At 39.6% G+C, this 17,343-nt stretch overlaps 2 protein-coding genes across 10 annotated transcripts; both read left to right on the forward strand.

Annotated features, from left to right (window-relative positions):
* The first annotated feature begins 7,381 nt into the window (after positions 1 to 7,381).
* Positions 7,382 to 8,579, forward strand: atp5if1a (ATP synthase inhibitory factor subunit 1a). Its single transcript, XM_046418554.1, has 3 exons — positions 7,382 to 7,576; positions 8,100 to 8,212; positions 8,311 to 8,579. The coding sequence occupies exons 1-3, from the start codon at positions 7,505 to 7,507 to the stop codon at positions 8,450 to 8,452; spliced, it is 327 nt and encodes a 108-aa protein (XP_046274510.1). The 5' UTR covers positions 7,382 to 7,504; the 3' UTR covers positions 8,453 to 8,579.
* Positions 8,580 to 9,496: 917 nt separating this feature from the next.
* On the forward strand, positions 9,497 to 17,184 carry LOC124074517 (heterogeneous nuclear ribonucleoprotein R). 9 transcript variants are annotated; one of them, XM_046417525.1, is made up of 17 exons: positions 9,497 to 9,586; positions 9,678 to 9,694; positions 10,275 to 10,437; positions 10,543 to 10,661; positions 10,759 to 10,866; positions 10,952 to 11,065; positions 11,183 to 11,359; positions 11,529 to 11,664; positions 11,814 to 12,019; positions 12,112 to 12,261; positions 12,343 to 12,464; positions 12,555 to 13,093; positions 14,577 to 14,660; positions 15,228 to 15,288; positions 15,463 to 16,349; positions 16,717 to 16,842; positions 17,038 to 17,184. In XM_046417525.1, the coding sequence occupies exons 3-13, from the start codon at positions 10,281 to 10,283 to the stop codon at positions 14,648 to 14,650; spliced, it is 1,902 nt and encodes a 633-aa protein (XP_046273481.1). In that variant the 5' UTR covers positions 9,497 to 9,586; positions 9,678 to 9,694; positions 10,275 to 10,280; the 3' UTR covers positions 14,651 to 14,660; positions 15,228 to 15,288; positions 15,463 to 16,349; positions 16,717 to 16,842; positions 17,038 to 17,184. The 9 variants fall into 9 exon arrangements, with proteins under 9 accessions (XP_046273481.1, XP_046273478.1, XP_046273477.1 ...); XM_046417522.1 differs by having other exon boundaries at positions 9,512 to 9,694; positions 14,577 to 15,049; positions 16,281 to 16,349; XM_046417521.1 differs by having other exon boundaries at positions 9,512 to 9,694.
* Positions 17,185 to 17,343: the final 159 nt, after the last annotated feature.

A 17,343-nucleotide genomic window follows, 5' to 3' on the forward strand; every position in this document is an offset into this window, starting at 1 on the left:
CACGATCCGATCCCCTGCAGAGTCAAACTGGCACGTTATCTGACAATGCTATCCAGAGCCAGAACAAAACAAATCACCTAAAAATACAAGTTCAAAAGTAAAATCACTAACCAACAAAGCAAAAATACTGCAATGTGTAGAAAGTGAGACAGGTTTTGATTTTCAGTGCACCTTAAAGCCTCTGGCAAGCATTTCGCTCTCTAAATATAGATGTGATTTGCAGGTGCAAAAACAGCAATCTCTTAAGATGATAAAAGTGCAATTCTCCTCTGTTCTATTTTCATGCTTTGCAGGGAGGCAAATCATTACCGAGAAAAAAAGGGAGCTATGAAGTTGAGTAATGAGAAAACAAACAAATTTGACAGGGGCCGGAATATGATTATGACCTCTTTAAAAATAGGACATGTTCTCAACAGTTTAAATTTAGTCTTTCACTACTTTGTCTGCAGTATTTCCAGTCTCCTTTCTCTCTTCTCCACATAATCGGCTCTTGTTCGTTTTAATTGAACCAGTGTGCTATAATTCTGCTGCAAGGCATAAGCAAAAGGAGATTTACATGATCCATTTGTTGAGCACTGCTCATTTTATGAGGTCAGCTGAAGAGCAGACTGGCTTATGTGCAAGTGGTGCTTTACTGTGGGTATCGGTTGTTATTTTCTCTGTGGCTTCTGAATATTTTTTGCCCTGTGAAACATTTTGTGCTAATTTATTTTCACGCCAAAATCAACTGTGCAGGGTGTGTTTGCTTGTGACAATTCAGAGCAGTATCAGAGCTTGCAGTACCTGAAATGTGATTCTGAGAATTGTACCAAAAGAGACACAATGGCCCCTTATTACTTGTATTTCTTTCATATCCTGACCTTAAAATAGCTGCAATCAGTAAGCAAGGAGACAAATTGACTGAAAAGTTGACAGACAGGTACAGAGACAGACAGACAGAAGTGAAAACACACAGAAAAATGAGGGGAAAGTGCACACACACATTTTAACACTTCATAGTCCCAAAAAAAGTTGAATTATACACATTTGCCTCATCTCACTCACTTCTCTTTACATGCACACACACGAACAAGAGCTTGTATGCAGCTACAAAGAAGCTTAGACTGTTGCATGTTTACTCATATGTATGTATGTATAAGAATACTGCTTCTCTCTCTTATCAGCCGTTAACAAATCACACCAAAATAATTAGTATATACTGTTGCAGTGTGTGTGTGTGTGTGTGTGTGTGTAGCCATCAACAAACCACTGCTAATAACATCCTAAAGCTGTCGATGAAACCCCCCCTTCACACACACACACACACACACACACACACACCCCGACTTGAAATCCAGTATCAATTAGCACCTTGCTGGCAGTAACAGCGAGGTCCTGGCTGTCTCTTAATTGAAGGCTGTTGCTATAGAAACAGCAGATGCTAATTCTCAAGATGGGCGAAGGAGAGAAGGTCTTTAAACTCCCGAAGATAAGTGAAAGGACGAAAAGAGGAGACATCATTTCTTTCCCAGAGGCAGCAGTGTTTTCTTAATGACTGTCAGCAGTACATGAAATGATTATAATTATCAAGTGTAAAGCAGCAAGGTCAAATCTGAATTGTTTTCAGCAGCTTGAGGAAATGAACAAGAGAGGGAGAAAACTTACTATCTTTTGTGTTATGTCTGAATAACATTTGCACCTTAGCTACAAGGACAACCTTTCATTTCTTTCCAAATTTTTGACTACATTATACAAAACATTTTAATTTATAAACTAATATACTGTTATGTTACAGTATGTTACTCCTTTCAGATATTACAATAATACAATCTGAAGATTTTAAACTTATAATAATTGAATAACTGGTTGATGTAAATCACTATTCACTCTCTTTTAGCTCTGTTTTCAGTCTCTACCATCTAGTGAGGGAATAACCTTTTCATTTTTTAAAGGCATAATGTGCTGCATATATATAAGGAAATACAGGAAGAGGATTGATACAAAAACTATTAATACATACATACATACATACATACATACATACATACATGCATACATACATACATTGGTCATGTGATGACTAAGAGGATAAGCACCATTCTTGTACTTTGATAGATTTTTTTTTTTTTACTACCGTGATTTAGCGTGATTATTTATTGCCACATATAATAAACTTTGCATGTTGTTCCAGCATATATATGGTGCTGCTATCAGCATCTTATCACATTGTATGGAGACTGTACCTGAGATACTGGAAAGAACCAGCTCCATTTAGCAGCCATTGTAGAGCTTTTAATCAAACGATCCTCTTCAGCAGATCAAATATTACATTATATTATATTATATTATATTATGCTTGAGAACTGATGGTGAATTTTTTTCTCTTGCAGAAAACATGACTTTTTTGAAGGTTAGTTTTAGTGTTGTTTTGTTCACTGATTTGAAACCATAGTAATTTTTTAGGTACTGAATTCGATTAAACTATATAATGTGTCTCTTTCCGTGCATGGGTTTTATATTGATCTCTTTTTAATACTGAAAGCATGAGTTTAAAATTTACAATACTGTTATTCAAACAATTAAGTACAGCCACAGGTTTTAAGACCTTTCTGACAATCCTAACAAAAACTGAGTGCTTTGTGTTCACTGAAGGTACAGGGTCGTGCTGTGTTTGCTACAAAAGTGTGCTGGTTTCAAGTCATTACTGTGGAGCAAAACTTCCTCTCTGAAGATTAGCTGCATCCATTGTTTTCAGCTGTGGCACAGCGTGTCCTTCAGCTCAAATAATACTCTTGACTTTCAGAGCGTAACAGATCCGAAGGCAAGATTGTGAGACGCTGAACCCCCCCGGCTTGTCTGTTTCCAATGGCAGAATTTCTCTTGAATGTCAATACATATTTGAGACAATCACAGCCCACTGTGGGAATTAGCACACAGACTGGGAATGAAGAGTAGGGCTGCAGACACTGATATGTTCTCTCTCTGTCCTGAAATAAGCACTTAAACATACCAGTACAAACACATTGGTGTCTCTCTTTCACACACATACCTTTTTTCTTTTCTTGTACTTTGCCTCCTGATTGGGGTTGATAAAGAATCACAGTGCCATGAACCCCCTCCTTTACCTCTGAATGACAAAAACCAGATGTGGTGGATTGCAGCTGTGTTTGTGCGTCATAGCTAAATGCCAGCAGTCTCTGGAGAGTGGTTGCCTGGAGGGTATTACCACTCGTCTTACTTTCAGACTGTATGCTAACCACAGGGGTTGACTGGACTGGGGGAGGCTAATGAGCAGCTTTGGTATTGATGGAATGCAAATGGCTTCCCCATTGAAGTGTATAGGACATTTTGCACAAAAAAATCAGCTGGAACCTGGAAAATGGCTCAATGTGGTCGCAAGTGAGCAAATCAATAGCAAGGCTGCAAAATATTACAGAGACATGTAAAACAGGCACATATGACATATGTTTAGTGCTAAAAAGTAAATTAATGCAGTGAACATGGTAAGCATTACACTTGCTAAAAATAATCATGTTAGCAATGTCATTTCAAGCATATCAGCGTACTGATATTAGTATAGCTTATACATGATTGTATAGGCAGGTGTCTCTATTCCAGATAGTTCCATCCAGGTGTCCAATTATCAATATAATGACTCAACCCAAAGATTTAACATCACCATGCAGCTGTGAGCTAACTGAGTCTGGGTTGTCCAATTTGGGAAAAGTGATGTACCATCAGTATTTTTAAAAATGATTTACTAAATTTGTACACACCCTTCACAATATAATCAGTTTGCTAAGTGAGTCAATATCCCTTTGATCGTACAAAGAGTCCAATTATCAATATAACAACTCAAACCAAACATTCAACGTCATAATGCAGCTGTTAGTGAGCTGTCCAAGTGTGTGCTGTCTGGTTAGGGAAAAGGTGATGTACCATCAGTATTTTTAAAAAATGACTGGCTAAACGTACCCGTCACATTGCAATCAGTTTGCCAAGTGAGTCAATACCCCTTTAAGTATTGCCATGCTGCCAGTAAGCAAGCCTGCCGCTGTTTCTTGGCGAGAAGACTTTAACTGCACAGACCACAAAGAATCTGAAACCTTTTATCAATCCTAATGGTCACGTAGCAACGCTGGCAGCATCCAGGCTATTAGCAGCACAGAGTTTCAGCAGCAGCAGATTCTGAAAGTTAGATAAGCTGAATACACCTAAAGGAAACCAATCAGACTAAATATTTTTTAAGTAACAATCTAGTCTTCTACTTTCCAAATGTTATAGCTTGCAGTTTTGAACCTTGCAATTCAAATGCAATTGAATGCCTGTTGTCAGAATGTTTATTTAAGGTTTCATAAATGTGTTCCATAAAATGGAAGTTTCTAGGAAAGGAATAGATTTGTCAGTTCAGTGCCTTACAAAACTGATTCCATAGCAACAAAATGCTATTACCTTAGAAATACGTGTTGAAATCCTGAACAAAAGGTTCAGTTACATCCCTAGAGGTATATCATCATGCCTTTTCACAGAGGTATGAATCAATATCAGATAAAAGCATTATTTCATGCTATTATTGATAGTGCGCAGGCACAAGGAGGCAGATTATAAGCAATATGTATGACATCCAAACATGCGGATTTATGAAAGACAGTTAAATAGGGCCATGCAAATATAAAGTGAGTTCACTTTAAATGTCATTTGGAATAATAATGCAAAAATTTATGAAAGGATATTATGACAAAATTGTATTGAATGTCCTTGCAAGCAGAGGTTATGAAAATGAATTGCTCGTACAGGAGCATTGTACCACATCTTCTGGTCTGCATGACCTTACTTTGTCTTTGCTCAGGTTTGTGCTGTTGCCAGGATACTATTTCCTATGGCAACACTTGAGCCGGCAAGGTGAGCAGCTCTGAAAGGATCCAGATAACTGGCTGTTCTGTATCCTGTGGACCGGAAGTCCGTACATGACCAAAGAGAAACATGCACGGACACGCACACAAAAACAGCAGTCAAAGTTCAGTTTGCTTCAGTGCAGTAGCTTATATTTTCTGACAGACATAACAAAATTACTTCCAGCCCCATTCAGCCTTATTTAACATTTCTTCAGAGGTCATTTTGCATTCATATGGATATCCACTTAGGACAAGGTTACATTTAGGAACAAGTATACTCCCATCATTACTCATAGCATCCTTTTTGAAAGATTTATCAATGTCTTCGTTATTTTGCTTTGTTATAACTGAGACAGTTATATAACTAATGCAGCTGAATCAATTACCTCTGTGAATTCTGGAGCCCTCTGCTCAATAGTGGATGTTGCACCGCTGTATTTATTGTTCTATATGAAACTCAGTCCTCATTCGAAACAAAATGAGAGCAGCACTTGCTATTGTCCATTACAAAAGAAGAAGGAATTCTTTTAAATTCTGTATGAACGGTAGTTTGATCCATATTTTTTGCAATATGCAGCAGATGCTTTCCATCTGTCTGAGAGCGTACTGCCACCATTTGTTGCAAGGGTGTTACTACCTCAGTTGTGCACTTCTGTTTTAATGATGTGGAAAAGTATAAAGTAAGGACCCAAATGTGCCCCTGAGTGTTCAAATCTAACGTGCAGAAGTAAGAAACCTTCTTTACTTCCATGCTAAACCACACATAGGTTTTCTAACTGACCCTGTTTCTGGTCTGTTGCACAATCTCTATAGCTTTAATACCTTCCTTCCTTTTTCTTTCCTTTGTCCATATTTACAAAATGAGGTGTTGTATTATAGAACATAGTGACGGAACAAGTTTGTAAGCTTTTCTTTTCATAGGAGCTTCCAGGTCATCGTGGTCATTGCTGAACAGCTTGCCAGGATGCAGCACGTCACTAGCAGCACCACGCCTACACTTGCTCATTGACCATCAACTCTGCTGGATGAAAGGGGAATGTCAGGGATGGTGAGCTCATACAACACTGTGCTGGGCTGAGCATTGTCTGGCAGGGAGGATTCTTCATCAGTGGGTCTCCATTATGATGACTCATCTGTACTAAACACCCACCACCTCATTTTCACTGTGCAAAGCCTCCCTTTGTGCTGCAGAGTGTGTGTCATCCAGCACTTGAGAGATGAGCACTGGGTCTCATTCTTTTGATTAATAAGGTCGCAGCCAAAGAATGTCAGATTGGCATTTGGTTTGTAGACAGTAGCTGCAAAATATGAGCTTGAAATGAATTAGTCTGACCCGGGCTGTTTCTTAAGATTGATCAATAGATAAAAATAAGTGAACACAAAGGAGGGGAAATCTGTTTGTATTTTGTATTGTTGCAAAACATGAGTAACCATCTGTATCAGCATCAGACAGGTTTACAATTATGTGTTTCCACATTTTTCCGCTGTTTGCATGATGCTTCATTTGCCTGTCTTTGAATTCCATGTAGATCTATCTTTGAGTCAGTCAGAGGTCAGTCAAACATGTACAAAATGTGATTTTTACCAGACGGACAAGCAATTCAAAATAATAAATGAATCATGACATTTTATGTAGGTTCAGGAACAAATTTATTTTCCTTTGATAGCAATTGGCATAACCAAATGATGTGTTCAGGAAACTACTGGCCTGTAATAACAGAACAAAGTTATTTCACATAGTAGAAGACACCAAACTGCAATATCAAATATGTACAGATGTGATGTTTTTTTTTTAATACATTAGACTTAAATTGTTGACTGTTTCTTGTGCTGTCACATGAGCACATCCAAATACGGAATGTAACTGAGTACATTTACTCAAGTACTGCACTTCAGTACAAATTTCAGGTACTTGCTCTTTTGTTCTTCTCATGCCACTTACTACTTCTATGCACTACATTTCAGAGAGAATTATCTTACTTTTACTTCACAGTTTATACATGCACAACTGTAATGATTAATCATTTGGTCATTTGACAGAAAATTAACTGGCAACGATTTTGATAATATTTTCAGACATAATTTTATTTTTCTAGCAAAAAAAATGATTCCAGTTTCACAATCGTGAGAATGTGAATGTGAATTTAAAAAAAACAAACAAACAAACAAGCATAAACAAATAAGAATAATTTTGACTGTCTTCACCATTGAGCACAGCGAAAATAGCATCTTCAACTTTGACAGAGCCCACCGCAAATAAAGATTGCAGCTCTCCTCCCTCACCGCATGGTGACAGCAACGAGCCTAAAGTTGCCGGAGGCTGACGTCTACACGCCCATGTGGCGATTTTTTTTTACATTATTTTCCAGAAAGGCAAAGGCATGGCCCGCCCTACTCTGGCTCTAATTGGCTTACGTGACATTTTTGCCATTATTCTAAACCAATCTCTGTCCTCATACCTAAACATAACCAACCCTGGCAACGAGTTCTAGCCAATCAGATGTAGAGTGGGACGGGTCATTAATTGGTCAGGAACTCTACGTTTGTCTCAAATTTCCGCGTTTTGCTCAAACAGTAGAAACAGCAGCGTCCTCTCTCAATAATATCTGTTTGCATTATAACATCCGATAATGTCAAGGTTTCTTTTGAGAGCAAACCTAAGGAGATGCATCACCTCTCAGATTAGAATGGCATCTGATCAGGTAAACTGTGGTGAAGTGTTGACAGACGACGTTTCGATGTTAGCATTAGCTTTCTATCGAACGAAACCTTGTGAAGCTAGCGAGGCTAGCTAGTCGCTAATTTGGGAAGTTACATACTGTACGGGTTCATTCATGACTTTTCCAAAGACATAGTTATAAAATAATGACCTATGCACGTGAAGACTGCAGCATGTTTCTTATGGCTGATCATGTGGTTAGTTGTGATATAAAGAGCTGCAGTGGTGCTGGATAGGAGTGTTATGTAATGACCATCGATATATAAAGTCAGTGCTAATGACACACACAATCAAATAAATGTACCGTTTCCGTAAATCATTAATAGACAAAGCATATGTTTAGTAGCAGTTATATATTTGTAAAATCATCAGAGTGGTTCGCCAAGTCTTTCAGAAGTGGTTTTCTAAAGAGCTTGTTGCTTCATACTTTATACTCCAGTTGATAAAAGTATAAAATTAGGAATATGTAAATTGTTACAATAAAAGATTCCCTCTGTTTATTCCAGCTTGGGGAGTTAGGCAAGGGAGCAGGCAAGGGTGGAGGTGGAGGAGGCTCTGTGAGGGAGGCAGGAGGTGCATTTGGAAAGCGAGAGGTAGCAGAAGAGGAGCGGTACTTCAGGTGAGAAACATGCCACAGCTATGGAGTCATGCCCGTGTCTTTGTTTATTTCCACATGGTTTTTCACCCAGTTCCCATTCACTTTATTTCCACCTGCAGGCAGAAGGAGAAGGAGCAGATGGAGGCGCTGAGGAAGCATCATACAGAGGAGATTGAGCATCACAAGAAGGAGATTGAGCGCCTACAGAAGGAGATTGATCGCCACAAGGGCAAAATCAGAAAGCTGAAACATGATGATTAAACTTTGTTATCATTTCTCTTTCTGAGAGTCTGTTCATTTTATTTGCCAAGTCGATGATTATGATTGATTGAATAACTGCTGGTCAAGTAGGTCCTGTATGAATAAAGTGCTCACTTTTTGAACAGCATGTGGTGTATTGTTTGTTATCTTTGTTTTCAAAGTGTCAGCTGTTTCTTTGTGCATTGAATAACTGTTTAAGCCCACATGCAGTGTGTAAAGAAATGTGAATTTTATTGAGCTGAAGTTGTTCCAGTCAAAGTACAAGCTCTGTGGTTGGATAATTAATGGTGCTGAGGTGCTTGTTTTCATTTACTGGATTGGGACCAGAATGGGCTGCTGATTTTGTGATTTAATGATATGTATAGACATAAATATAAACACGTTTGTCCAGATCTTGTTAAGCCATGTTTTGCAGATGATGGGGCAAAATTTGAAAGGAAGGAATAAAGAATATAAACAGAAAGTCCAGGGAGGTATCATTGAATTTGAAAATAGATCTCAGACTTGGGGAAATTATTTGTAGAAAAATCTAACTGAAAAATAAGGTCACTGAAGATATTTGGAAGTCAAAAATTTGGAAAAATTAAAACTTCACAACAAAACCTGGCTAAATAGAGGTTAAATATAAAAGTACTGAATATGTTGTGATGTTCGATGAGGCTGCTTGGACAACTGATACATTCATCCTAGAAGAAAACAATTAATGGTAAGTTATTGGGCACATCTTATAAAAATGTTTTGGAGAAAGTAACCAGCAATTGACATATTAGTCAAACTCGGTTTAAATGTCAGCTGTACAAACAACACATGCATTCAGTTTGCTTATATAAAGCGTTCAGTGAAATGAAATTGCAGATCAATTTAATGGTCGAACAGGAACACCGTAACCAACACAAACTAACATCTGGAAAACGTCCTAGAAATCGGTTTTAGCGTATTTCTCCATCGAGAATCCTTTAATATATAGATGGCGCTGGTGTGCGATAATGGTCCGGTTTCAATTTGACAATAAGAGAAGAAGAGCAACCGCCCCACTGCGCGTTTTCCTTCCTCCAAATCTCGCGATGATTCCTGAACGGTGGCGTTGTTCGGGCGAGCCGACGACGAGACCGTAGCTGTCTGGAAATTTGTCTCGTGCGTTAGACTCAAACGTATTCTTCATATTCGACATTTTTGTTGGGCCGACAAGTTAATCATTTCATATTTTATCACACTTTACTGTTAGTGTCCTGATTTAGGCTGGTAAGTTCTGCTAACTATCTGTTTGCACCTTGCACGGAGCGTGTGTTTGATTTGTGAAAGGTGTCTGCACGGCGAGGCCTTCGTATAAGCTCGTTAGCTAGCCAGCAAAGTGACCAATATTGCTGTCAGCTCAAGATGAGGGAAACATCTCGGAGGTCCGTTTTGCTCTGAAATTTGAAACATGCATCCGATCGTAGAAATCGCTTTTGCCCAATAAGCACGTAAATGTAACAATAAAATGTAACCACCTCGCTTGCTAGCAGGCATGTGAAGGGGGCGGGACGGTGGCTTCTTCAAGTAACCGGATTGTGGTACCTGAGCGTTTTCACGCCCATTTCAGTCATCAAACAACATTCAGTGAGGTTGCCATTAGATTTTTGCTAACGTTACCCTCATTAGAAATATCCCTTGTCATTATTAATAGTAATGATTTTAAAATGACATGGGTCATTAGCCAAAATTTCAGATTACATTCATCCGCTTGTAAACGATGCGTTCAACAACAGTAATAGAAGTTCAGTTATGGTCTTTATTAAAACGTATATTTGAATTCATGGGGTTTTTTTCTGCAATATATTAGAGGAGAATGGCTGCCGCTGAGGTGAACGGTAGTTCCGCCCCGGTGAAGGAGGAGGAAGAGCCCATGGATGTGACAACAACACACACAGAGAACTACCAGACGCTCATTGATGCGGGGCTGCCCCAGAAAGTGGCAGAAAGTCTAGATAACATCTTCCAGACAGGTGGGCGAGAGTTTTGATTGAAGCAGTTGTGAAATGTGTTGTGCTGGAGTATTAAAGGTCTCTCCAGTGGCTGAGCCAGACATTGAAGATGTTTTGTAATTGTAGGCTTGGTTGCCTATGTAGACCTAGACGAAAGGGCCATTGATGCACTGCGGGAATTCAATGAAGAGGGCGCGCTTACTGTGCTGCAGCAGTTCAAAGAGAGCGACCTGTCCCATGTACAGGTAATCACATGGATGGATTCACATCTGTTCATCTCTTTGTTTTATGTTAATGGAGGTTGTTACAAGCTGTGTTATCTCATTTGTTTTTTTGACGTAGAATAAAAGTGCTTTCCTTTGTGGAGTCATGAAGACTTACAGACAGAGAGAAAAACAAGGGAGTAAAGTACAGGAGTCCACCAAAGGCCCCGATGAAGCAAAAATAAAGGTAAACAAAATGTTGTGGCTTGTTATGTAAACATGCCTCTGCTGTCAAGCTCAGTTAATGTTGTGTTTTTTTTTGTGTTTTTCAGGCTTTGTTGGAGCGGACAGGATACACCCTGGATGTTACCACAGGGCAGAGAAAATACGGAGGGCCCCCACCCGAGGATGTGTTCAAAGGATCACAACCAGGGATAGGAACTGAGGTATAGAAGTGATTATTTTTCTTTCCCAGGCCTCTGATTGAATTGTACGTGAAACATGAAGATTTGTGCTGCAGTATCATTCAAAAATCTTTTGAATTTCTGTTTTTACCTCATCAGGTATTCGTTGGAAAAATCCCAAGGGATTTGTACGAAGATGAGCTGGTGCCACTCTTTGAGTCTGCAGGTGCAATCTGGGACCTCAGGTTAATGATGGACCCGCTCTCTGGACAGAATAGAGGTTACGCCTTCATCACATACTGCAATAAGGATGATGCCCAAAAGGCCGTGAAGCTTGTAAGTAGTACAGCAGAATATTGCAATAAACAAACCATAGAACAGTTGGTGTTTTTAAAGGAATACTGCTGACATTTGGTAACAGTGTGACTTAAATAAATGCATAAAACAATTACGATTATCATTAACAATATATTTCACACAGTTTTTGTCTTCTTCTTTTCCCCAGTGTGATAACCATGAAATCCGCCCCGGCAAGTACTTGGGAGTGTGTATATCTGTTGCAAACAATCGCCTGTTTGTCGGATCAATTCCAAAGAACAAGACAAGAGAAAGTATATTGGAAGACTTTGGCAAAGTTACAGGTCAGTTTCATATGCACAAGTGTGTGGATTTTTGTCACAAACATATTTGTAACTTAATATAAATATGTAACTGCTACAAACAAATCATTGATTGTAAAGGATTACAAACATGGCAACTGGAAGTTAGAGCTGTTTTTATTTTCTTACAGAGGGTCTCCAAGAGGTCATATTGTATCACCAGCCAGATGACAAGAAGAAGAACCGTGGCTTCTGTTTCCTCGAGTACGAGGACCACAAGTCTGCAGCACAGGCTCGGCGTCGCCTAATGAGTGGCAAGGTCAAGGTGTGGGGGAATCCAGTCACTGTAGAGTGGGCTGACCCTGTCGCTGAGCCAGACCCGGAAGTCATGGCAAAGGTTAGCAAGCATCATGTCCTCCTCTTCAAACCACAGCAAACATGTTCTGTTCTACAAGGTAACAGCATCCTTTTTTGTGTGTGTATTCATAGGTCAAGGTGCTCTTTGTAAGGAAGCTGGCCACAGCAGTGACTGAAGAACTTCTTGAAAAGACCTTCTCTCAGTTTGGAAAGCTGGAGCGAGTTAAGAAATTAAAAGATTATGCATTTGTCCATTTTGAGGAAAGAGATGCTGCTGTAAAGGTGGGTTTGTCTTGCTTTTAGACAAGATATTAAACACATCTGTTGATTCTCTTACAGTAATGAATTGTTTTGTTTGGTTAGGCAATGGAGGAGATGAACGGGAAAGAGCTGGGAGGAGAGGAAATTGAGATTGTTCTGGCAAAGCCCCCAGACAAGAAGAGGAAAGAGCGCCAAGCAGCTCGGCAGACCACCAGGAATGCAGGGTGAGGGACAGAGACATGTGACTGGTGAACTGCCAAAGTTATTCGCACATAAGGAATTCATTTTATGTAACACTATCCTCCCCACTGCAGGTATGATGACTACTACTACTACCCGCCTCCACGCATGCCCCCGCCAGGCCGAGGCAGGGGTCGTGGAGGCCGAGGGGGCTATGCCTATCCACCAGATTACTATGGATATGAAGACTACTATGATGACTACTATGGCTACGACTATCATGACTACCGTGGTGGCTACGAAGACCCTTACTACGGCTACGAAGATGTGTACAGCATGAGGGGCCGTGGTACTCGTCCCAGCAGGGGGGGACCTCCGCCACCTCGGGCCCGTGGAGCGCCACCGGCACGTGGCCGAGGCGGCTATGCCCAAAGAGGGCCACCCCTCGGTGGTCCAAGGGGTGGCCGAGGAGGGCGGGGAGCCCCTTTCCAGCCGCAGAGGGGGCGCGGTCCTCGTGGGGCCAGGGGCAATCGCGGAGGCAACGTCGGCGGAAAGAGGAAGGCAGACGTGTTTAACCAGCCTGACTCCAAGCGCCGCCAGACCAACAACCAACAGAACTGGGGGTCCCAGCCCATCGCCCAGCAGCCCCTGCAGCAAGGGGCCGACTATTCCGGTAACTATGGTTACAGTAATGACACCATGGAGTTTTCACAGGATTCTTATGGGCAGCAGTGGAAGTAGATGCACCAAAAGGTATTTGGCAAAGTGACAACAAAAAAAGAGAAAAACATCAATAAAAAGAAAAAAACAGGAGATTGGCCGTAATTTTTTTGATTGACTTTTTATTCTTCATCCCTCATGAAAAAATAATCTGTATATATCTCAGAAAATAATGGACAGACCCCAGAATTGGCTCAAGATGATTGGCTGGAAAGCCTTTTGGCTGAAGAAGTGAACGTAACCGTTGTGGTGAATCATTTCTTACTCCTACGGTTACATTGGGACATGTGTCTTTAAAAAACACACAAAATGCTTTTATTGTTACATTCTGTTCCTGATTCTTTTAAAGCCAACAATGAACATTTACAAAAAAGTGGACATTTATTCTCAAAAGTCTGAGAGGACATCAAATAATGATATTTGCCTTGCAGGAAGTTTTTGTCCATACCCCCTTTCCTTCCTCTCCTTCTTGTACTCCCTTTATTTGTGGTTTCTCATAGTTGCTTAGGGACTTGCTTGTAAATAAATGCATATGGTTAGAGCTTCATACTTCATTTTTTTTGCAATGGTGGAGAAAAGAATCCACTCGAAGGAAGAAATCAAAGTTTTGTAATGTCGAATTGTATGCCTAGCATTTCTAGAGGTAGACCAATTGTGTTTTTTTTTAAACTGATACCATAACTTCCCATGTTTTCTTTGAACTTGCCCAATAGAATTTGGTTTGGCTTACCTTAAGAGCCATAGCAGTTTGTTCTCTGATGTTCTTTGTATTTATAACTTTTACGTTTGTTCCGTTTCAATAAAACTCAGCTGAGCATCAGTCAAATGTCAGATACTCAAATTCAGTGTTGTCATTCAATATTGACTTGATTTTTATTTTACGTCAAATTCTCTTATTTGGATGAAGAGCTTCTTTTCCAAGTGAATTTTTTTTTTCTTTTAACCTCAAAGGATAATCACGAAAGGCTGAAATTGTGCAGTGACACAACAAGGCAAGAGAATTTGAAAGTGTTTGGATGATAACCTGATTAAACAGGATTTTAACCCTTTATTTTCCAGTGCATATAGCATCAGACTACAGTCATTTGCTGCTCTCTCTCTCTCTTTATATATATATCTATATTTTGTGTAGTGAATATTACAGCAATACCACCAGCTATAAAAGGACCCAATTGTAATATTTACTTCTCACGATTATACAAGATTGTACTTGTCTTTCAAAATGTGTGCACAGGTAAACAGTGTATGATTCAGCCTCCTCTCACTAGTTGCTGTTCTCTGAAGTGAAACCACTGAGTGCTTCATATAAATAACATTTGTGAAAATGTACGGATGTTTGATGACTTATTAGTAAAATTATCACTGTAGTTTAGCCCTTTTACTTTACACTTCGCCTCTCATGGATCCTGTCTATATTTTTATCTCTTCCCTCATAGCATACCCAGTAAGAACCAGCAAGAGAAGAAGTTTGGGGATGCAGCCAAGGAAATGTATAATACTGCACTATTAATGTAGTAGAGGTAAACCTGCAGTATTTTTACAGGTGTAGATTTCCTGTGCCTTGTGACTCCACTGTCTGAAGTTTTTTTAAAGCACTGTTTGAACATAAATGCTGTTTTTTAACACATGTTGACATCTACTGAAGCATACACTGTGTACGTCTGTTCACGCAAATCTGAAAGACAAGGGCAATCTTGAATAATGGTGAGATGTCACTTGCACTGGTATGGTCCTGATACTGACACCTCTCCAACAGTTAGAAACAACACATTTGACTTTGAATGGATTTGTGTTTGTATGCTGCGCTGTCTCCAATTCTTTTCCCCCCCCTTTATTTCAAAAATCAGCACACCATCTCAACTGTCTGTGCTCTCCTTTTGAAGACACCAAGGATCTGACCATCCAAAGGGTTAAAATTCTCAAAATGTGCCTTCTTGCCATAGCAAGTGATCACCTGTCAGAGTTTTTGTTTTTTGTTTTTTTTTAACCATAGAAAAATGTTACTAGCATCTGCATCTGCATTTTGGTACCTTGGTATCATTGTATTTTGTTTCATGGTGTCTGTCCTCTTATTCCAACCTGCCTAGGTGGAGAAGCATTGAGAGCGGCACCACTAGAATGAGGAACTCACCTGAACGGTACTCAAGGGTGAGCTAGCCTTGCACAGAGTACTGTCTCCTCTCCTGTAGCCATTTGTAATCACTGGAGAAACACTAGCTGTAATTATACTTTGTTCTTTTTATTGTTTCCTTGCTAATTCACTGTACAACGAAATCAATCTTTTTTTTTTTTAATTCAGTAGGGCTGTGATTTTTTTTCCAGGCTATGAAGAACACAAGTCACTAAAGTTGACTGAAGATTCATTGGGAATATTAAAATTAATTGTGTTATGTTTCTGGGGTTTTGACAGCCCTCCTTGATCCTCCTTCCATCCTTCACATATATAGTGCATATTTTCCCCTTGAGCCAAATGAAAAGTCATGCACAATTTAAAGAACCAGATCGCTGTTTTTTTGTTTGTTTGTTTTTAAATAACTGGATTAAACAGCTAGAAGGCAGACAGTCAAGGATTTGGTAAGCATTATAAACCCCCAAACCCTGTGAACACCTGTTGCCTGTCTTGGCTTACCACACCAAAAATCACCTCAGCTGTCTTCACACACTTTCTGTGAATGGAGGGTGGTGCTGGATGCTTCCCCTCTTACACCACTAGAGGTTGCAGCTCCATACCAGCACGACCAGCGATCCATTGCTCCTTTATCCGACGCTGCATTTATTTGTCATTATCTGAGTTGGAAACGTGTTGATTAATAGGCAGGTGTTTACTTTAGGAGCTGTCTCAACAATATTCCAAAAGCAGTTGGGAGTTGGGAGTTAAATGTTGGTAAAATTGACTGATGCTGGAACAATGGCTGTGCCTCAAAAATTTTGTATGTACCCCTCAGTGCCACAAGATGGCAGTATTTATTTTGCACAGGTAAGACTGAAACAGAGAACACAGTATTACAGCAGAAAGCCAAGTCCATTAGTTGACCCAGATTTTGTTTTGCGTTGAAGTGCCATCAAATGCTGGAGTGTCCTTTACAGTTTCTCATATCCGAACTATGTATTTGTGTTTATATGTTGCCTCTCGTCAGCAGACGGTAAAGGAGCTGCCCCCCCCCTCCCATCCATGTGAATGAGTTCACACAAATGGAAGGGACTGATTGGTAAGACTGTTCATTATCTGAACTAACACTCAGAAAGTCTCCACATGTTTGTATTCTTAAAATTTGTTAGATCTTATATTGTTATATAGAAATCATAGTGTTTAATGACCTAGTTGACTCTTTATGACCACTTTACTCCCCAAAGTCAAAAAGTTGTTTTGGCAACAAGTTATAAGTTGTTTTGGGGTTTTTTTTAATTGTTTTTTCCAGAATAAAGCTGGGCATCAGATCACAAATCTAGCACTTCATATTAAAGATGATAACAGTCTGTTTTTCTGGTCATGTTGTCAGGGTTGATGGTTGTTTTGATGCTCAGAAACCGCACAAGATTTGTTAACATTCCCTTTTCTGTGTGGCCCTTTTGTAGTTCTGAGACAGGAGACTGTTTGTCCACAAGCTCGGAGTCAGACTCATCCCTCAGAAAGAACTACTTTCTGGACCATACACTTTGAGGTCCTGTACTCATGGAGTTACTGTTCAGCAGAAGACACAGGTGAGAACTAAATAAAGTAAATGAGTAGTAGTAGTATAACTACTCATGTAGGAGAGCGCTTTGGCTTGTAGCCTTTTGGACTATTGATTTTTTTTCTCTCCATCTTCAATGAGTAGTACAATTATAAATATCTATATGGTATATTAATTTTGAGATTTCTGTATCTTAATCTTTAATCTCTTTCATTTACTGCAGAAGCCTTGGAGGATACAGCTGGACATTTCTGTGATCCAGAGCTCCATCCAGCAGATTGCTGCTTCCTTATACAGGAAAACAGTTACTGTAAAGGGAAATTACATGCTGTTCCTTGATTGGTCAATACATTTTTATTTTCCAAGTAAATATGTGTGCTTGTGTATTTAATACTTACAATTTCTTTTATCATGGACCTAGTGATATTTAATGTACAAATATTATTGCAATTTATTATTTTCGACCACAGCACGTGCATTCCTTTACTAGCAGGGGTCCTCGCAGCGGAAGTGCTGAACTTCCTATTGT

The sequence above is a fragment of the Scatophagus argus genome, chromosome 17, assembly GCF_020382885.2.
Source record: "Scatophagus argus isolate fScaArg1 chromosome 17, fScaArg1.pri, whole genome shotgun sequence".
Classification (NCBI taxonomy): domain Eukaryota; kingdom Metazoa; phylum Chordata; class Actinopteri; family Scatophagidae; genus Scatophagus; species Scatophagus argus.

Bases quoted from the DNA above. Each gene is read 5' to 3' on its own strand.
- LOC124074517 (XM_046417525.1), top strand. From the start codon at position 10,281: ATGGCTGCCGCTGAGGTGAACGGTAGTTCCGCCCCGGTGAAGGAGGAG. The intron at 11,665-11,813 runs GTCAGTTTCATA...ATTTTCTTACAG, and splicing joins AGACTTTGGCAAAGTTACAG to AGGGTCTCCAAGAGGTCATA. The intron at 12,262-12,342 runs GTGGGTTTGTCT...TTGTTTGGTTAG, and splicing joins AAAGAGATGCTGCTGTAAAG to GCAATGGAGGAGATGAACGG.
- atp5if1a (XM_046418554.1), top strand. From the start codon at position 7,505: ATGTCAAGGTTTCTTTTGAGAGCAAACCTAAGGAGATGCATCACCTCT. The intron at 7,577-8,099 runs GTAAACTGTGGT...TGTTTATTCCAG, and splicing joins TTAGAATGGCATCTGATCAG to CTTGGGGAGTTAGGCAAGGG. The intron at 8,213-8,310 runs GTGAGAAACATG...TTCCACCTGCAG, and splicing joins GAAGAGGAGCGGTACTTCAG to GCAGAAGGAGAAGGAGCAGA.